We start from the raw sequence: 21,939 nt of genomic DNA, 5'->3' as shown, positions 1-21,939 counted from the left end.
TTTTTTTTTTTTTTAACACAAGTGACTCCATTTTGATTCTGACAATATTCACAGGGATTAGTGCCCTTATAAAGTCAGCTCAAAGGAGCTCTGTCACCTCTTCCACCATGTGAGGGCACAGGTAGAAGCCACCATCTACGAATCAGAAAACAGGTCTTCACCAGATACCAAATCTGCTTGCCTTGATCTTAGGCTCCCAGCCTTCAGAACTGTGTGAAATAAATTCTGTTGTTTGTAAGCTACCCAGTTTACGGTATTTTGTTATAGCAGCCTAAATGGGCTAAGAGGTATGTGTGCACAGGAGTCTTTTATGACTGTCTGGCTTCCTCTGTAGTAATAGTCTCTTTCCCTTGCCATTTCTTATTCTGCATATTTGTGCTTACTCCTCCCCACGTATTTTTTAATTAAATTAGATCATGGCTTGACTATTTTCTGACTTTATTCAAAGAATCCGTATTTTGTTTTATTTTGATCTGCTGTTTTTCAGTTCTTGGCTTTATTGCTTTTTAGTTTTGTCTTTATTCTTTTCTTCCTTGTGTTTTCTTTTGTTTTTTATAACTTGAATTGGAAATGTAATTAATTTAAACCCAACTCATTGTTTAATTTTTATTGACGTGGGTGTTTTATACATCTGTTAAACTAAATTTGGCCTAAGGATGCCTCCATACTTGAGTCCTTATGGAACAAACTGCAACCTAACTTAGTACATAAATTAACTAAAAACCTAACTTAGGAGTATACTTTTGGAGCTAATATCTGAGTCTCAGCCAATCATAGCAGCCCAGCTTCAGTCAGTCGCAGCCCCCAGCTGAGGAGACCATGTTCAAATAAGGCAAATGCCCAGCTGTAATCAATAGAGCTGTCTCTGTACCTCCATTTTCTGTCCATAAATGCTGCCTGACCATATTGCAGGCTAGAGCTCTCTGAACCTGTTTTGGTTTTGAGGATTGCCTCATTTGTGAATTGTTTTTTGCTCAAATAAACTCTGCTAAATTTACTTTGAAGTTTTTCTTTTAACAGATTGGCATCAGAAGTGGGATCCAAAGTAAGCCTCCATTGGCAGAGTGTGATGGCTCACATCTGTGATCCCAGCTCTTTGGGAGGCTGAGGCAGGCTGATCCCTTGAGGGCAGAAGTTTGAGATCAGCCTGGCAAACGTGGCGAAACCCCAGCTCTACTAAAAATGCAAAAATTAGCGGGTGTAGTGGTGCACGCTTGTAATCCCAGCTGTGTGGGAGGCTGAGGCATGGGAATCACTTGAACCCAGGAGGCGGAGGTTGTAGTGAGCCGAGATCACACCACTGCACTCCAGCCTGGGCCACAGAGCAAGACTCTGTCTCAAAAAAAATAAAATAAAATTGGAGTTCCCACAACCCCTCTCCTCAGGTTTGATAATTTGCTGGAACAGCTCACAGAACTCAGCGATACGCTTTATTTACATATACCAGTTTACTATAAAATATATTATGTGCGGGCTCATGCCTGTAATCCCAGCACTTTGGGAGGCCAAGGTGGCTGGATCACTTAAGGACAGGAGTTTGAGACCAACCTGGCCAAAATGACAAAACCCCATCTCTACTAAAAATATAAGAATTAAGCAGGGCATGGTGGCATGCACTGTAATCCCAGCTACTTGGGAGGCTGAGGCATGAAAATCACTTGAACCTGAACCCAGGAGGCAGAGGTTCCTAGAGATCGCACCACTACACTCTAACCTGGGCGACAGAATGAGACTATGTCTCAAAAAAAAAAAGAGGCCAGGCGCGGTGGCTCACACCTGCAATCCCAGCGTTTTGCGAGTCTGAGGAGGGCAGATCACTTCAGGTCAGGAATTTGAGACCAGCCTGAGAGTGTGATTTTCCCCTTCCTGTGTCCATGTGTTCTCATTGTTCAATTCCCATCTATGAGTGAGAACATGCCGTGTTTGGTTTTTTGTCCCTGCAATAGTTTACTGAGAATGATGATTTCCAATTTCATCCATGTCCCTACAAAGGACATGAACTCATCATTTTTTTAAGGCTGCATAGTATTCCATGGTGTTTATGTGCCACATTTTCTTAATCCAGTCTATCATTGTTGGACATTTGGGTTGGTTCCAAGTCTTTGCTATTGTGAATAGTGCCGCAATAAACATACGTGTGCATGTGTCTTTATAGCAGCATGATTTATAGTCCTTTGGGTATATACCCAGTAATGGGATGGCTGGGTCAAATAGTATTTCTAGTTCTAGATCCCTGAGGAATCGCCACACTGACTTCCACAATGGTTGAACTAGTTTACAGTCCCACCAACAGTGTAAAAGTGTTCCTATTTCTCCACATCCTCTCCAGCACCTGTTGTTTCCTGACTTTTTAATGATTGCCATTCTAACCGGTGTGGGATGGTATCTTATTGTGGTTTTGATTTGCATTTCTCTGATGGCCAGTGATGATGAGCATTTTTTCATGTGTCTTTTGGCTGCATAAAAGAGAGTAATTTTTTCCTGAAGTAGAATGGTTAGTTGTTCCAAATGAGAAGAGAAAAAGTATAGGAGCAAAACCTGAATGGATAAGAAGGTTGTAGGTGTGTGGAAGATGAATCTTGTGATATAAATTTTATGTGTGATGTAGGGAATTATTTAGAATGTTTTTCCTAAAAAACTGAGCATTAATAGCAAAACTAGAATTTGGCCCTCTCTGTTAAAACAACAAGGTTTTCTTAGAGTATTGGCCTCTGATCTTAACAGAAAATTGTTAACAATTTTTCTTTACCTTTTAGGTAACTGGCCTAGGGGGAAAAAAGATTCTGTGTCTTACCAAGAAATTTTCCTGTGCTTCAATTTTTTTTTTTAAGAGACAGGGTCTCACTCTGTTGCCCAGGGTGGAGTACAGTGGCATATCATAGCTCATTGCAGCCTTGAACTCCTGGGCTCAAGCCATCCCCATGCCTCAGCTTCCCAAGTAGTTAGAACTACAGGTGCTCACTGCCACACCTGGCTACTTTTTTATTTTGTAAAGATGGGTCTCACTATGCTCGCCAGGCTTGTCTTGAACTCCTGGCCTCAACTGATCCTCCCACTTCAGCTTCCCATGCTGTTGAGATTACAGGCATGAGTCACTGCAACCAGCCTCGTGTTGTCTTTATTGGGTTTTCGGTCACTTAAGAAAACTGAGAGATCAGAAAGTTGACTAAATACAGAAAGTTACACGGTTGTCAAAAAAAACCTCAGCTCCAAGCTAAGTGTATAAATGTTTTATACACTTGAGCTGAGGTGTTTTTTTTTTTTTTTTTTTACAGCTATGTAACTTTCTGTATTTGCCTTTGAAGCCTTTTAATTGTCACTTTGGTTAAATGAATGACTATTGTTCACAGTGACCTGTGAACCTATTTTGATCAAATGTTTTAAATCTTTGATATGTTTGACAAACTCCCCCAAAATCAAAATCTAAATGAAATATTTTTCTTGACCTTGAATTAACTTTGAATTTTTCCAGGTGGGCCTTTGGAATATCTCAGAATGATACCTTTCCTTATAAAAAGAGAGATACCACATGAATTGAGCCTATTAAATACATTAAATTATATGGGAAGCATTGCCAAATGATAAGTAATAGTAAACCTTCTTTGAATTATATTTGTATAGATGTGTTATTAATGTGTGTTTTAGAAATTATATGATATTTATAGAAATCAAATAGTCCTGGTAGAATGTTATCATTCATAATTTTAGTTATTATTTTAAAATGTTGCATGCAAGAGAAATAATCAAATTTTGTTGTGAATTGTATTAACATTGTAATTAACTTTAATCAGATCTTTAACCATTCACAAATGGTTAATCTTTGTAACTCACAAATGATTGTTTACTCTGGTACTTTCCTGAATTAAAGAAATAAGATTGGTGTTTAAGAGGGTGTAAATCCAATGTGAAGCCTGGACCCACGAAGAGGCTGGATGGCTGCCTGGTAATTCCTGAGTCCTTAAATCTTCCATCATTAGGCCAGGCATGGTGGCTCACGCCTGTAATTCCAGCACTTTGGGAGGCTGAGACAGGCAGATTGCTGGAGTCCAGGAGCTCAAGACCAGCCTGGGCAACATGGAAAAACCCTATCTCTACAAAAAATACCAAAAAAAAAAAAAAAAATTAGCTGGATCTGGTGGTACATGCCTGTAGTCCCAGCTACTTGGTGCTGAGGTGGGAGGATCACTTGAACCCAGGAGGTTGAAGCTGCAGTGAGCTGAGATCATGCCACTGTACTCCAGCCTGAGTGACAGAGTGAGACCCTATCTCAAAAAGTTTCCTGTTTTTGTTTTTGTTTTTTTGAGACGGAGTTTCACTCTTGTTGCCCAGGCTGGAGTGCAAGGGTGCAATCTCAGCTTGCTGCAACCTCTGCCTCCTGGGTTCAAGAGATTCTCCTGCCTCAGCCTCCCAAGTAGCTGGGATTACGGTGCCTGCCACCTGTAATTTTTGTATTTTTAGTAGAAACGGGGTTTCACCACGTTGGTCAGGCTGGTCTCGAACTCCTGACCTCAGGTGATCCACCTGCCTAGGCCTCCCAAAGGAGCGATTATAGGTGTGAGCCACTGCGCCCGGCCAAAAGTTTCCATCATTAAAAGTTATGCCTGCCATAGCTCACCATGGAGTAGAAAAAAATGATATAAATTACAGAAAAAATATTGATGTGGTAACCAATGTTTGGTTTGTTAAACCCACAATTCTGTAAAGACAAAACTTCAGGTTTTGCTTCATTTCTGCTACTTGATGGGCCATTTGAACATTTTCAGAGGGATTTTATTCAATTGCCACCTTCAATGGGATATAAGTATGTTCTTGTAATAGTCTATGTTCTTTGGCTGAATAGAAGCTTTCCATGGAGGAAGGCCAATACTATTACAGTAGCTAAAAGTTTATTCAAAAATGTGTTTCCTTAATGGGGCATTCTTAGAGAAAAGAAAGCTCCACTGACAGAGATACCAATTTTACTCGGAAAGTTATAAAGCAATAAAATAAAGTGTTGCAAACACAATGGCATTACCATTGTTGCTATCACCTTTAGTCTTCTGGAAAGGTTGAAAGGACAAATGGCATCTTGGAACTGAAACTGGCAAAGTTAAGTGACTTGACTGGATTGCCTTGGCTAACAGTATTACCATTGGCCTTGATGGCAATCAGATTCCCCTCTCAGTGGAAAATGTAACTTGACCCCTTATGAAACAGTCACTGGGCCGGGCATGGTGGCTCATGCCTGTAATCCCAGCACTTTGGGAGGCCGAGGAGGGCAGAACACCTGAGGTCAGGAGTTTGAGACCAGCCTGGCCAACATGGGGGTTTCAACCCCATCTCTATTAAAAATAAAAAATTAGCTGGGTGTCATGGCACGCGCCTGTAGTCCCAGCTACTCAGGAGGCTGAGGAAGGAGAATTACTTGAACCTGGGAGGTGGAGGTTGCAGTGAGCGGGGATCGTGTCACTGCACTCCAGTCCTGGCGACAGAGCGAGACTCCATCTCAAAAAAAAAGAAAGAAAAGAAACAGTCATTGGAAGGCCTATGCCCCTAAGAATAGAACCTCATGTATCTTCTACTCTTATAAACTCTGCTATGATTCAGTAGTGCAAGGCTTTAATGCATTATGCCAAAGCATACTTTCACTAGGTCAAAAAAAAAAAAAAAAAAAGGCAGGCCGGGCGCGGTGGCTCACACCTATAATCCCAGCACTTTGGGAGGCTGAGGCAGGCGGATCACGAGGTCAGGAGTTCAAGACCAGCCTGGCCAAGATGACGAAATCCCGTCTCTACTAAAAATACAAAAATTAGCCAGGTGTGGTGGCAGGCGCCTGTAATCCCAGCTACTTGGGAGGCTGAGGCAGGAGAATCGCTTGAACCTGGGTGGCAGAAGTTGCAGTGAGTCAAGATCACGCCACTGCACTCTAGCCTGGGTGATCAAGTGAGACTCTGTCTCAAAAAAAAAGGAAAAGAAAAAGAAAAAAAGGGGGGGCCTTCATGACCCACCAGCAGATGACAACTAGATTTCTCAGAGTCCAAAACTCAGCGATTGAGTCTTTTGGAAATGACACCAGAGAAAGACTGTCCTTGAACTCTATTGGAAGGGACCATAACAAGTTCTTCTCTGCCACAAAACTTCAGTGCTCTGAGACTTGGATCCACAACTCTCAACTCAAAGGAGCCCCTCAAGACTCCTGAAGCCGTACACCCGTGGGATTCGAGACTCCTGAAGCCGTACGCCCGTGGGATTCGAGACTCCTGAAGCCGTACGCCCGTGGGATTCGAGACTCCTGAAGCCGTACGCCCGTGGGATTCGAGACTCCTGAAGCCCTACGCCCGTGGGATTCGAGACTCCTGAAGCCCTACGCCCGTGGGATTCGAGACTCCTGAAGCTCTACACCTGTGGGATTCGAGACTCCTGAAGCTCTACACCTGTGGGATTCGAGACTCCTGAAGCCGTACGCCCGTGGGATTCGAGACTCCTGAAGCTCTACGCCCGTGGGATTCGAGACTCCTGAAGCCGTACGCCCGTGGGATTCGAGACTCCTGAAGCCCTACGCCCGTGGGATTCGAGACTCCTGAAGCCCTACGCCCGTGGGATTCGAGACTCCTGAAGCCGTACGCCCGTGGGATTCGAGACTCCTGAAGCTCTACACCTGTGGGATTCGAGACTCCTGAAGCCGTACGCCTGTGGGATTCGAGACTCCTGAAGTTCTACACCTGTGGGATTCGAGACTCCTGAAGCCCTACGCCCGTGGGATTCGAGACTCCTGAAGCCCTACGCCCGTGGGATTCGAGACTCCTGAAGCCGTACGCCCGTGGGATTCGAGACTCCTGAAGTTCTACACCTGTGGGATTCGAGACTCCTGAAGCTCTACACCCGTGGGATTCGAGACTCCTGAAGCCCTACGCCCGTGGGATTCGAGACTCCTGAAGCCGTACGCCCGTGGGATTCGAGACTCCTGAAGCCCTACACCTGTGGGATTCGAGACTCCTGAAGCTCTACGCCCGTGGGATTCGAGACTCCTGAAGCCCTACACCTGTGGGATTCGAGACTCCTGAAGCCGTACGCCCGTGGGATTTGAGACTCCTGAAGCTCTACACCTGTGGGATTCGAGACTCCTGAAGCTCTACACCTGTGGGATTCGAGATTCCTGAAGCTGTATACCTGTGGAAGACTTTCAGGTAAAGCTGGTGAGGGAACTTTTCCCTCCAGAAGCAGAAGGCATTCTAGATGTGGACTCTTTCCCGAGATCATGGGTCAAGACTTCTTTGCATCATGAAAGCCTTATCCTCCCCTGACCCCCTCTTTCCTGCTGCCCTAATCCTTTCCTTTTCTCTCCAGGAAAATCCATGGGACCATAATTTGTGGCTTTAGCTAAGGTTCATGCTCCAGCAAAAAAACAGAGCAATTGTTGGGTATATGAAGACAAGCTAGTTTCCATTGAGGAACAGTTCCAATGGGGTTCTTGGGGGCTCACTCTTGATAATAGTGGAGTATTGTTAGTATCGAATTGAAGCTAATTCATAACTTGGGGAAAAATCTTGGACTTTTTGGCCAATCAGACCTCCCAGGGGTTCAGATAAGTAGAAGTCGCCCTCTGAAATGTGGATGACAACATACGTTTTCAATAAAAGAACTTAATGGGGCCGGGTGTGGTGGCTCATGCCGGTAATCCTAGCACTTTGGGAAGCCGAGGTGGGTGGATCACTTGAGGTCAGGAGTTCAAGACTAGCCTGGCCAATACGGTGAAACCCCATCTCTACTAAAAATACAAAAATTAGCCAAGCGTGGTGGCATGTGCCTGTAATCCCAGCTGCTCGGGAGGCTGAGGCAGAAGAATTGCTTGAACCCAGGAGGCGGAGGTTACAGTGAGCCAAGATTGCACCACTGCACTCCAGCCTGGGTGACAGAGCGAGATTCTGTCAAAACAACAACAACAACAAAAAAAAAAACAAGCCCTTAAGGAACATCAACAGCTTTAGCTCTTCTTTTTGCTCAGGGCTTGTGCATGGTCCTAAACAAAACTGAATCTTGTACCTATCTTTCCCCTGATTTTGCTACTACAGAAAGCTTAATTTAAAAGGTGGTTGATGGTAGGTGGGCATGATGGCACACACCTGTAGTCTCAACTATTCAGTAGGCTGAGGCAGAAGGATAGCTTTGAGCTCAGGAGTTCAAGTCTAGCATAGGCAACCTAGCAGGACCGCATCTCTAAAAATAAATTTGCTGGATTTTTTGTTTTGTTTTGTTTTTTGAGACAGTCTTGCTCTGTTGCCCAGGCTAGAGTGCAGTGGCTCTATCTCAACTCACTGTGACCTCCACCTCCCAGGTTCAAGCAATTCTCCTGCCTCAGCCTCCCGGGGATTACAGGCAAGTGCCACCGTGCCCGGCTAATTTTTGTATTTTTAGTAGAGACGGGGTTCACCATGTTGGCCAGGCTGATCTCGAACTCCCGACCTCAGGTGATCCCCCTGCCTCGGCCTTCCAAAGTGCTGGGATTACAGGCGTGAGCCACCTTGCCCAGCTGATATTGCTGTTTCTTTAGGTATTGCCACCAAATACATTAAGGAAATGTCTCAAGAAAAAGGAAACATGATGTATTTATAGGAGCAAACAACAGTTGGCTTGCAAACATCCTAAATGGTGGATGGCAAGCTTGGCTTTTCCAAGGTTTTCCAATCTTTATGTTCTTCTAGTGGGTCTTCAGGTTACTATGACTTGTGTTAACAGGCTAACAACAAAACTGGATACCTCTTTAAATCAGACTACTCTACAGTGAACTATGGTCCTCAATTGCCATTGTGCCTCAACAAGGACTATGACCAAATGAACTCAGATGCCTATATTGTATGAACTTTGACTTGTTTGATTTGGTTGTTTGGTTCATAGGGACTCCTATTGAAGAGTACTCTTTAGTCTTTTGGTATTATCCTCCTGACAGTCATCATAATAATCCCCCTAGTACACTATATCCTCTTGTTTTTTTGTTTTTTGTTTTTTGTGTTTTTTTTGAGACAGAGTTTTTCTCTTGTTACCCAGGCTGGAGTGCAATGGTGTGATCTCAGCTCACTGCAACCTCCGCCTCCTGGGTTCAAGGGATTCTCCTGCCTTAGCCTCCCGAGTAGCTGGGATTACAGGCATGCGCCACCATGCCTGGCTAATTTTTGTATTTTTAGTAGAGACAGGGTTTCACCACGTTGGTCAGGCTGGTCTCAAACTCCTGACCTCAGGTGATCCACCCACCTCAGCCTCTCAAAGCGCTGGAATTACAGGTGTGAGCCACCATGCCCATCTTAAATGTCATCTTAAATGTCTGTATGAAGCCATCCATTGAGTGTTCAGTGGTCTCACTTCAATTAGATCATCAAGAACATCAAGAATTATTCAACTGCTGTGACTTTGTGACTTGTGAATTTCATACTAAAACCAAATAGGTCCATTTGCAATGGTGACAGAGAGTGGCATCAATGCTCAAGGTTTAGGTCAATCTCTCAAAAATTGAGAGGCTGACCAAAATGGAGGAATTGTTAAACTAAATTTGGCTGGAGGATGCCTCTGTACTTGAGTCCTTATGGAACAAATTGTAACCTTAGTACATAAACGAACTACAAGCCTAACTTAGGAGTATACTTTTGTAACAGTAGCTGAGTCTCACCCGGTCACACTAGCCAAGCCTCAGTCAATCACAGTTGGGCAACTGATTAGACCATATTCAAATAAAGCAAATGCTGAGCTGTAATCACCTGAAGTATTCATAAGTGCTGCCTGCCCACATTGCAGGCTACAAATCTTTCAACCTGTTCTGGTTTTGAGGGTTGCCTGATTCATGAATTATTCTTTGTTTAAATAAATTCTGCTTTAATGTAATTTGTCTAAAAATTTTAACAGGGCTATGAATTTTCTTTTGATATATGAGTTTTTCTGGGGATATGTGCTTTACATATATCCCATAGATTTGGATTTGTAGCAATTCTTTAATGTCTGTAATTCCCTAGATCCAAGAGTTGTGAAGCACAGGTTTTAAAGTTTTCAGGTAGAACATTATGCCAGTTATCAAATTGTTGAATCTCAGATGCAAACTCAATCTTCATTGCCTGCTCTGTGAAAATGAATATGGGCCCTTTAAATATTGTTTCTTTGCCAGCTGGCACAATGTTTAGCTTTGACAGTAGAGGGCACTGGAGAGACACTGCAGGAGGCTCACTCACTCAGTAGGTTTCCACGGCCCGGGTGGCTTCTCCAGTGCCAGGTTCCTGCGCTGTGTGCAGCCTTTCTAAGTGGCCAGCTTTTGCGGCACAAACAAGCTTCTCTAGCGTAGCTCCTTCAGTATATATGTTGCTCCAGCACCAGGCTCCTGAGGTGGTGGGCAGCTTCTCCAAGGCCCAGATCCTGCAATATGCAGAAGCCTACACCACCTAGCAATGAGCAATTTCTCCAGGTACTTCGTAGTACCTGGTAGTTTCACAGCAGAATGGCTCTAAGTGGGGTACCTCCTATAAACAGCCTTTCAGCATTACAGGGCATATTATCAGCAAGTCCTAGAGAAGGGATTTCCAGCAACTTCCACTGGTGTGGCACAAGAGGAACTTCTCTGCCATTCACCAAGCCAAGGCCATATCCCCTCTAGCAATGGGGCACTGGCTTTCAGCCCTAGAAGGGCCTCTTCCTTAAGTGCACTGTCTCAGCCCTAGGGTTGCTGCTGCTGCTTATCTGCATTCCTCCGTTCTTTAGAGTTTCCTTTTCTCTTCCATAAAATCGAAATAATACCTGATACAAAAAGTGGACAAAGACCTTTAAGGAAAAAAAGAACTATAGACACTGGGTGCAATGGCTCACGCCTGTAATCCCAGCACTTTCGGAGGCCGAGGTGGTGGATCACCTGAGGTCGGGAATTCGAGACCAGCCTGACCAACATGAAGAAACCTGTCTCTACTAAAAATACAAACTTAGGGCCAGGTGCGGTGGCTCACACCTGTAATCCCAGCACTTTGGGAGGCCAGGGTGGGTGGATCATGAGGTCAGGAGATCGAGACCATCCTGGCTAACATGGTGAAACCCTGTCTCTACTAAAAATGCAAAAATTAGCCAGGCTTGGTGGCACATGCCTGTAATCCCAGCTACTCGGGAGGCTGAGGCAGGAGAATTGCCCGAACCCGGGAGGCAGAGGTTGCAGTGAGCCGAGCAGTGAGCCGAGATCATGCCACTGCACTCCAGCCTGGGTGACAGAGTGAGACTCTGTCTCAAAAAAAAAAAAAAAAGTCAGGCATGGTAGCTCATGCCTGTAATCCCAGCTACTTGGGAGGCTGAGGCAGGAGAAGTGCTTGAACCTGGGAGGCAGTTCAAGCAACAAGAGCGAAACTACGTCTCAAAAAAAAATTATAGGCAAATATTCATAACCAGAGATGCAATAATTTAGAACAAAATGTTATAAGGGCTAAATGGTAAGAGTTTATGAACACAAAGAAGGAAACAAAAGAAGGAAACAGGCCAGGCACGGTGGCTCAGCCTGTAATCCCAACACTTTGGGAGGCCGAGGCGGGCGGATCACCTGAGGTCAGGAGTTTGAGACCAGCCTGGCCAACATGGTGAAACCCCATCTCTACTAAAAATACAAAAATTAGCCGGGCGTGATGGTGAGCACTTATAATCCCAGCTACTCAGGAGGCTGAGGCAGGAGAATCACTTGCACCTGGGAGGCGGAGTTTGCAGTGAGCTGAGATCATGCCACTGCACTCCAGGGGTGACAGAGCAAGACGCTGTCTCAAAAAAAAGAAAGAAAGAAGAAAAAGGAGGAAACAACAGACACAGGTCTACTGGAGGAGGGAGAGTGGGAGGAGGGGGAGGAGCAGAAAAGCTAACTAGTGGGTACTGGGCTTAATACCTGGGTGATGTAATAATATGTACAACAACCCCTATGACACGTGTTTACCTATGTAACAAACCTTCACATGTACCCCCAAACCTAAAATAACAATTTTTTTAAATTGCTAAATATGCCACAAAAATCATTTTAATATAGAAATAAAAGAGCTGTTTATGATTCTGAAAAAAAAAGTTAGCAAATAGAATGCAACAGTACATAAAGAGGACAATACAACCTTGAATTTCCCAGCTTCAAAACTTACTGTAACACTACAGTAATTAAGACAGTGTACTACTCGCATAATCATGACATAAAAGATCAATGAAATAAAACTGACAGTCAGAAATAAACTCTAACATTTATGGTCAATTGATTTTTGACAAGGGCATCAAGACAATTCAATGGGGAAAGAATGGCCGGAGGTGGTGGCTCACGCCTGTAATCCCAGCACTTTGGGAGGCCAAAGTGGGTGGATCACTTGAGGTCAGGAGTTCGACACCAGCCTGGCCAACATAGTGAAACCGTGTCTCTACTAAAAATACAAAATTAGCTGGGCATGGTGGTGCATTCCTGTAATCCCAGCTACTTGGGGGGCTGTGGCAGGAGAATTACTCAAACCTGGGAGGCGAAAGTTACAGTGAGCCGAGATCGTGCCATTGCACTCCAGCCCGGGCAACAAGAGCACAACTCCATCTCAAAAAAAAAAAAAAAAAAAAAAAAAAGGTGGGCGGGGGTGGATAGAATAATCTTTTCAACAAATGATGCTGGGACACTGGAAATCCACATGCAAAAGAATGAAGTTGGATCCCTACTTTACATCATTTATAAATATTAAGTCAGGCTGGGTGCAGTAGCTCACACCTCTAATCCCAGAACTGTGGGAGGCCAAGGTGGGAGGCCAGAAGTTCAAGCTTGAGGCCAGAAGTTCAAGACCAGCTTAAGCAACATAGCAAAATCCCATCTTTAGTTCAAATACATTTATAAAAAATAAAAATAAGTTATTTCATGTTATATGTATTTTACCACAATAAAAATATTAATTCAAAACAGATCAAAGACCTAAATGTAAGTGCTAAAAGTATAAAACTCTTAGAGTGTAAATCTCCATGGCCTTAGACAATGGTTTCTTTTTGTTTTTATTTCTTTTTCTTTTTTGGACATGGTGTATTGCTTTGTCACCCAGGCTGGAGTGCAATGGCATGATCATGGCTCACTGAAGCTTCGACCTTCCATTCTCAAGTGATCCTCCCATCTCAGCCTCCCAAGTAGCTGGGACCACAGGCACACAGCACCATGCCTAGCTAATTCTTTAAATTTTTTTTGTAGATACAGGGTCTCATTATGTTGTCCAGGCTGGTCTTGAACTCTGGGGTTCAAGGCATTTTGCCTCCCAAAGTGCTGGAGTTATAGGCACGGGCCACTGCACCCAGCCAACAATGGTTTCTTAGATATGAGCCCCAAAGCACAAGCAATCAAAGAAAAAAATAGGTTAAATGGACTTCATTAAAATCAGCTGGTGCAGTGGTCCATGACTGTGGTCCCAATTCTTCAGGAGGCTGAGGTGGAAGTATGGATTGGGCCCAGGAGTCAGAGTCTAGCCTGGGTAACATAGTGAGACCCCCATCTCCAAAAAAAAAAACAAACAAACAAAAAAAGGAAACTACCTTTTGTGCTTCAAAAGACACTATCAAGAGGGTTAAGCAAGGAGCATTGGTTCACGTTTGTAATTCCAACACTTTGGGAGGCTGAGGCGGGAGGATCACTTGAGGCCAGAGTTTAAGACCAGCCTGGGCAGCATAGTGAGACCCTGTCTCTACAAAATATAAAGAAAATTAGCCAGGCATGGTGGCATGCAGCTGTAGTCCCAGCTACTAGAAAGGCTGAGGTGAGAAGATCATTTGAGCCTGGAAGGTTAAGGCTGCCGTGAGCCAAGATTGTGCCATTGCACTCCAGCCTGGGCAACAGAGCAAGATCCCGTCTCCAAAATTAAAACAAAAAAAAAGAAAAGAAAGTTAAGCCAGGTGTGGTGGCTCACACCTGTAACCCCGGCACTTTGGGAGGCTGAGGCAGGAGGATCACTTGATCTCAGTAGTTCAAGATCAGCCTAGGCAACATAACAAGACCCTATCTCTACAAAAAGAATTTTTTTTTTGAGATGGAGTTTCGCTCTTGTTGCCCAGGCTGGAGCACAATGGCGAGATGTTGGCTCACCACAACCTCTGCCTTCCGGATTCAAGCGATTCTCCTGCCTCAGCCTCCCAAGTAGCTGGGATTACAGGCACGTGCCACCACGTCCAGCTAATTTTGTGTTTTTAGTAGAGACAGAGTTTCACCATGTTGGCCAGGCTGGTCTTGAACTCCTGACCTCAGGTGATCCCACCCACCTCGGCCTCCCAAATTGCTGGGATTACAGGTGTGAGCCACCGTGCCCAGCCCAAAAAGAAATTTTTTAAGTTAGCTGGGCATGGTGGTGTGCACCTGTAGACCCAGCTACTTGGTAGACTGAAGTGGGAGGATTGCTTGAGCCAGGAGTTCAAGGCTGCAGTGAGCTACGATTGCATCACTGCACTCTAGGTTGGGCAACAGAGTGATACTTCATCTAAAAAAAAAAAAGAGAAAAAATTAGCCAGGCGTGGTGGCAGGTGCCTGGTGTCCCAGCTACTTGGGAGGCTGAGGTAGGAGAATCACTTGAATTCAGGAGACAGAGGTTGCAGTGAGCCAAAATCACGTCACTGCACTCCACCCTGGGTGACAGAGCAAGACTCCGTCACACACACACACACACAAAAGCAAAAAACCTACAATAGGCTGGGTATAGTGGTTCACACCTGTAATCCCAGCACTTTGGGAGGCCAAGGTGGCCAGATCACTTGAGGTCAGGAGTTCGAGACCAGCCTGGCCAACATGGCAAAACTCCGTGTCTACTAAAAATACAAAAATTAGCCAGTCATGGTGGTAGGCATCCGTAATCCCAGCCACTCAGGAGGCTGAGGCGGGAGGATCACTTAAACCTGGGAGGCAGAGGTTTCAATGAGCCAAGATCATGCCACTGCACTCCAGCCTGGACTACAGAGCAAGACTTCATCTCAAAAAAAAAAAAAAAAAAAAAAAAAGAGCAAGTATCTTGAGTAGACATTTTCCAAAATAGATATACAAGTGGCCTATAAGTACATAAAAAGATGCTCAACATTATTAGCCATTAGGAAAATCAAGTCAAAACCACTTTGGAAACAATTTGCCAATTTTTCAGAAAGTTAAACAGGGTTACCATATGACCAAGCAATTCCATTCCTAGGTATAAATCCAAGACAATTAAAAACATATGGCTACACAAAAGCTTGTACAGGGATGTTCATAGCAGCTTTATTCCAATACCCCAAAAATGGAAACAATCCAAATAACCACCAACTGATGAAAGGATAAACAAAATGTGGTACATCCATACAATGGAATATTGTCCACAAAGAGCAATGAAGTTAGTCTCAGCTACTGGGTATTGTGTGTGTTGGCGGCGGGTTGGGGGGGGGGCGGGGGGGAGGCGGGGGGAGGTGGGAGGATTGCTTGAGCCTGGAAGGTTGAGTAACATGGTGAAACCCCGTCTGTACTAAAAATACAAAAAATTAGCTGGGCATGGTGGTGCACACCTGTAGTCCCAGCTGCTCGGGAGGCCAAGGTGGGAGAATCACTTGAACTGCGAGGATGCAGAGAGCTGAGATTGCGCCACTGCACTCTAGCCTGGGTGACAGAGGGAGACTCCGTCTCAAAAAATAAAAAGAGAAAGGTTTGTGGTCGCCTAGGGCTGGGGTGAGGTAGGGGATAGAATGAAATGGGGAGTGACTGCTAATAGGTACAGGGTTTCTTTTTAGGGTGATAAAAATGTTTTAAAATTCATTGACTATTGATATTTAGTAAATATACTAAAAACCATTGACTTGTACAATGTAAATTGGTGAAGGGGTGGGGGTGGTTGGGGAAAAGGGAGATGTTGATTCCAGAGTAGAAAGTTTCAGTTAGGTGGAATAGGCATTAGTGACCTACTGCACAGAATGGTGACTATAATAATGCACTGTATACTTCCGAATCATTAACAGAGTAGATCTTAAATGTTTTCACCACAAAAAAGAGAAGCATGTGGACGGGGCGCAGTGGCTCGGGGCGCAGTGGCTCACGCCTGTAATCCCAGCACTTTGGGAGGCCAAGGTGGGCAGATCACGAGGTCAGCAATTTGAGACTAGCCTGGCCAACATGGCGAAACCCCATTTCTACTAAAATTACAAAAATTAGCTGGGCGTGGTGGCAGGCGCCTGTAATCCCAGTAACTTGGGAGGCTGAGGCAGGAGAATCGCTTGAACCCAGGAGGCAGAGGTTGCAGTGAGCTCAGATTGTGCCACTGCACTCCAGCCTGTGCAACAAGAACAAGACTACGTCTCAAAAAAAAAAAAGACAAATACGTGAGGTGATGGATTTGTTAATTAGCCTAGTCATTCCACATTGTAAACATGTATCTAAACATCACACTGTTACCTCATAATACAGTTATTTGTCAATTAAAAATAAACTGGTGAAATACATGGTATATGAATATCTTAATAAAGATACTATAAAACAGTAGAAAAGCACATGTGCACACACACACACACACAAAGAAGGAATTGTTTTGATAGAAAGTGCTATGCAGTCAGTTTTTTTTTTTTTTGGAGTCAGTCTTGCTCTGTGGCCCAGGCTAAAGTGCAGTGGTGCTATCTTGGCTCACTGCAACCTCTGCCTCCCAGGTTCAAGTGATTCTCCTGCCTCAGCCTCCCGAGTAGCTGGGATTACAGGCACACGCCACCATGCCCAGCTAATTTTTGAATTTTTAGTAGAGACGGGGTTTCACCACGTTGGTCAACCTGGTCTCAAACTCCTGACCACAGGTGGTCTGCCCGCCTCAGCCTCCCAAAGTGTTGGGATTATAGGCCGCAGCCACTGTGCCTGCCTGCAGTAAATTTAGATAGATGATGCTAGACATGAAATAAAGAGTTGATGAAGAGCCCCACAGAGTTTGGAGCATTATTTTTGGCCCAATTTTACAGGTGAGGAAACTGAACTCCACATAAACCTTTTTTTTTTTTTTTTTTTTTTTTTTTTTTTTTAGATGGAGTCTCACTCTATCGCCCAGGTTGGAGTGCAGTGGCAAGATCTCAGCTCACTACAACCTCCGCCCTCCGGGTTCAAGCTATTCTTCTGCCTCAAACTCCCAAGTAGCTGGGACTACAGGTGCGAGCCACCACGCCTGGCTTTTTTTTTTTTTTTTTTTTTTGAGATGGAGTCTCGCTCTGTTGCCCAGGCTGCCAGGCTGGAGTGCAGTGGCGCAATCTCTGCTCACTGCAAGCTCTGCCTTCCGGGTTCACGCCATTCTCCTGCCTCAGCCTCCTGAGTAGCTGGGACTACAGGCGCCTGCCACCACGCCCGGCTAATTTTTTGTATTTTTAGTAGAGACGGGGTTTCACCATGTTAGCCAGGATGGTCTCGATCTCCTGACCTCGTGATCCGCCTGCCTCGGCCTCCCAAAGTGCTGGGATTACAGGCATGAGGCACCACGCCCAGCCTAATTTTTGTATTTTTAATAGAGATGGGATTTCACCATATTGGCCAGGCTGGCCTCCAACTCCTGACCTCGTGATCTGCCCGCCTCGGCCTCCCAGAGTGCTAGGATTACAGGCATGAACCACCGTGCCTGGCCAAACTTTCTTTTTTCTTTTTTTGAGACAGGGTCTCGCTCTGTCACCCACACTGGAGTGCAGTGGCGCGATCACAGCTCACTGTAGCCTCCACCTCTCTGGATTCAGGTAATTCTCCTACCTCAGCCCCCTGAGTAGCTGGGACTACAGGCGCTCACCACCACGCCCCGCTAATTTTTAAAATTTTTTCGTAGAGACAGGGTCTCCCTATGTTGCTCAGGCTGGTCTGAAACAGCTGGGCTCAAGTGAGCTTCCCACCTCAGCCTCCCAAGGTGCTGGGATCACAGGCGTGAGCCACCATGCCTGGCAGAAACTTCAGACCATATAGCTAGTACACGATGGAAGCCAGATTCCAATCCAGGAAGTTAATAGCCAAGCTGGGGCCCTGACTGCGACACTACTCTGCCTCCTGGGAAATGTGTCTCTAAGATAAAGGCAGGGTGGAGAACATCTATTGCTGAGAATCTCTCCCCGAGATTGCTCTCTCTTCCTAGTGCCAACTCCTCAGTGCTCATCGGAGAGCCCTCATCATTTGGGTGCCTACCATCTGTTTAATAGACATCGTGGAAGTCTTGGTTTCTGCAATTTCTAGAGTGAAATTCAGGACAAAGCAATCTCTTTGCAAATATTCAGCATGCAGCTTCTCTTCTTCAGGGAAGTGATGAAGTGATGTGTCTGCCAACGTGTATAGTTAGTTGAAAATGATCAGACAGAAGGCTTTGTGACACAGCCCCTGATGTCAGAGCAACCTCTGAAAACTCATAATAACATCGATGGCATAAGCTCTTTTTGGAATGTTCAGGACCACAACTGAGGACAATACTAATTCTTCAGGATGAGTTTAATATAGCAGATTTCTATATCTCACGACATTTCTGTGTTTTAACCTAAGTGTAGGTTTTGCTTGTCTACTGTCTTTTTATCAAATGAATACAGAGATCTAAATCTTTGTATAATATCTTGATCTATTTCTGTGAGCTAGATTTCCAGATGTGGAATAATCCCGAGTCAAAGGATATGAACATTTTTAAGGCTCTTGATCTGCATTGCCAAGTTGCTTTGCAAAAAAGATTGAACCAATTTACACTCCCACCAGCAGTGTATGAGAATATATTTAAATGCAAATCCCAAGCTGCAGAGCATCTCTTTCTTAGGTATTTCAACTTAAAAAATTTTTTTTCGTGCTAAGCAAAAGCTGACCCAGGATGTTAAAAAAAGAAAGTCTGATATAAAAATGGAGCCGATAGTTAAAACAGCTTCTTAGGCAGAAATAAGCTTTAGAAAGGCCCAAGCAGGATGATAACAATTTTAAGGCATCATAGCACGAAGCACAATTCTAAAGGGACCATTAACAATTTGGCTGAGATTGGAAAAGTAACCGCCAAGAATGTTGGGCGTGGTCAATGTCCCAAATTCTAGATTCGAAAAGGCAGGGTGTTTCACTCATTTACACTTCACTTTGGCCTAAGGACGATTTAAGATACCCAAAGGCAGGATCTTGATAAGTAGTATTGTTTGAATCATTAATCCCGTGAAAATGAAAGAAACCCACGCCCCCTGAACTAAGGTCAGCGTTTATCTCTTCTTTCCAGGCGTTCCATCAGGACGCCTCGCCTCTAATCTCAGTTTGGTTTGCCACAACCACTGCCTCCACCCCTAATAATGGGGCCCCATGATTTTAGGGAAGACGGGGGTGGGCAGGCAGGAGGAAGCCCAGATTCGGGGTACCAACCCACGGAGCGCCATACAAATTCAAAGGGCGCTGGGACCTCAAGGTTCGGCCAGGACACTCTCCCCCGAGCCCCCGTTATTTGGGAAACCGCCCCGTCCCCGCCTGCGAGTCTTCCACGACTACTTCTCGGTTCCCCCGTGCGACCCGCTTCCACCAGCAAGAAGGAGCCGACGGCCGAGGAGCCAGGAACTCGATTTCGCCCCTTCCCACTCCTCTTTTCTCACTTTTGTTCGGCTTTTCCTGCTTTCCCTCCCTTCTTCCCTCTCCTTTCTTCTTCCCGTCCTCCCTCTCTCCTCCTCCCCTCGCCTCCAGTCCTCCCCCCGCCTGCAGTCCTCCCCCCACCTAGCCCCCTGCGTCCCCTCCCCCGCCTCACCCTCGCCCCGCTCCGCTCGCAGCCCCGCCCGCAGCCAATCAGAGCGCGGCCTCCGGTGGCCCCGCCCTTCTCCGGCGATTCCGGGCGGGCCGGGCCGAGCCCAGGCCGTGGGTGCGGAGGGCGGCGCCGCGGGGCGGGGGCCGATGGGTCCTGGCGGACGCGAGGCGCCGGCGCGGGGCTCGCCTGGACTCGGGTGTGCGGGGCTGTGAGGGGGCGAGGCGGGCGCTGCGGCCCGCCCGGGATGGGCCAGCCCTGGCCTGGCGGGGCTGAGCCGACGGCGAGGGCGGCGCGCGGGCCAGGCCTGCCGGGCGGGCGGCCCGGGGGTTGAGGTAGAAGTGGGCGCGGAGGAAGGGGCCGAGCCAAGGCGGTGGGTGGAGCGGCGAGGGGGGCGGAGGCTGGGCCGCGGCGGGCGAGCGGAGCGGCGCGCCTGTCCGGAGCTCGGCGGTGGCGCCGGAGGAGGCTGCAGCGGCGGCGGCGGCGGGCCCGGACGAGCGTCCGGAGGTGGCGGACGAGGCGCCGGGGGCCCCCATGGGCGGGTGTGTGGGCGCCCAGCACGACTCCTCGGGCAGCCTCAACGAGAACTCGGAGGGCACCGGAGGTAGGTGAGCGCCAGGGGGCAGCCTCGGCCCCCCATTGTTCCCGGCCAGGCCCGGCCACCTGTCCCGACCCCCGCGGGCCGCGCCGGGCCCCCGCGCCCCTTTGTCATCCCCTCTTCCACGTCATTCCCCGCGCTCCGCTTCCGGCTGCCCTGCCAGCCGCGGGGGTCGCCCCTTCCCACCCCAGCCCCGAAGAAAAGTCCTCTGAGCGCCGGGGACGTAGCCCTTGGCCTCGCCGACCGCCCCGCTCGGCTCAGGGAAGTCGGACCCGAAGCTGCCCTTCTGGCCACCTCACTCCCTCTCCAGGCCGTTTAATTATTGAGGATCAGGATGGCGGCGCCGGGGTTGCAGAAAAGCGAATTGATGGCGGGGGGAGGGAGCTTGATGCGTTCCCTCCGACGGGCCCCGCCACATCTTTCCGCACCCTTCCTTGTTCTGTGGAGTTGGCTGGTCTCAGCTTTCCTGAGTTTCAGATGACAGCTGCCCCGGTTGGTTCCAAATTGGCCATTTAAACCTGCGAGTTTCTGGAGCTCGGCTGGAGGAGTCTCCAGTGGCCGCAGGCATTGTATTAAGGAGGGGTGGGGAAACGGTCTTCCCGGGTAAAACGTGGCTCCTTGCTACAGCTTGGGGGTGTTAGGCCGGTGTGCTGTCGGGGTGGGCTAATCAAATTCCCATCTGTCTTACGTAGAAGGAAAATATGTAGGATAAAAGTACAAATGCAGTTGGACCCTGACTTACCCCAGTAAGATCAGTACTTTAAAAGTTTTCTAACACGGGAACGCACTCCTACTTTATAGTAAAAGCGTGCTGAGGATAGGTATTTTAATTCAATCAGTAGTAGTTGTAGTATGGCAGTATAATAATAAAATTAGTTCTATCTTTATTTAAGTGACCTTTGGTTACGTCCATTCTGTAGAATATTTTAGTTATAAACAGCCTTTAGGCAAAGATGACAGCGTTGGTTTTATTTGTGACCTAATGTTAGCTGCCTTAAAATGTGCATGTCTGTAAATTTTTAAATTGTTTGGGTATGGGAGGGTTTACAACTTTATCGTAGCATACTAACATTTAGACCAGTTGCTTGCCCTGTCACTTAAGCTCTCTTCACAAACCATGTACACCTAAGTTTTTTGGCTAATGGATTTCCTGAATTCCATGATGGTTAGCCATGCCACTTTATTAAAATCTGTGGGTATCCTGTATGACTAAATCCTGGGTAAATAACTTGAGAACTCAGTGGAAGTTGTCTTGAAAAAGTCCATGAAAATGCTACTTTATAGTGTATTTTATGTCGTAGCATTATTACTGGCATATTGAGATCCTCAGTGACAACAAAGCAGGAAGATAAAAAGGGCACGATTTAAAACAGCCTTGGGTTAAGGTGAAATTGAAGGATCAAAATGAATCTTCCTCTAATTGTGTTGATCATTAATGGTTCTGAAATATATTAGTATTTGTTATCGCTAGTGTTTAGTTTTAATTAAATTTTTTTCACACTCATTTTAATATTGTCATAAGCATTTTGCTCTTCTCCGTAATGTATGTGGATTAATTTATTTAAGCCTTTTGGTAGTGTGACTTATGACCAGACAGGCATTATTAATATGGGCTTTAAAAAGCGTGAAATCTTAGCTTTGGGTAATTTATCCAGTTAGATAGCTATAGTATCA

General features: G+C 46.1%; 1 protein-coding gene across 2 annotated transcripts in view; it reads left to right on the top strand.

Annotated features, from left to right (window-relative positions):
- Positions 1-20,049: 20,049 nt before the first annotated feature.
- Positions 20,050-21,939, top strand: part of UBTD2 (ubiquitin domain containing 2) — a 75,333-nt gene continuing 73,443 nt past the window's right edge. Inside the window, exon 1 of one of the 2 annotated variants that reach the window (XM_034960964.3) lies at positions 20,050-20,275. Coding sequence is in view for 1 of the 2 variants with exons in the window: in XM_034960963.3 (XP_034816854.1) it covers positions 20,202-20,271 (70 nt within the window). In the remaining variant the exon portion in view is untranslated. The remainder of the gene's footprint in view (positions 20,276-21,939) is intronic. The other variant, XM_034960963.3, reaches the window with a different exon arrangement.

This window comes from Pan paniscus, chromosome 4 (assembly GCF_029289425.2).
Source record: "Pan paniscus chromosome 4, NHGRI_mPanPan1-v2.0_pri, whole genome shotgun sequence".
Lineage (NCBI taxonomy): Eukaryota > Metazoa > Chordata > Mammalia > Primates > Hominidae > Pan > Pan paniscus.
Note: the sequence above shows the minus strand (reverse complement) of the source record. Positions and strands in the feature narration are given on the sequence as shown.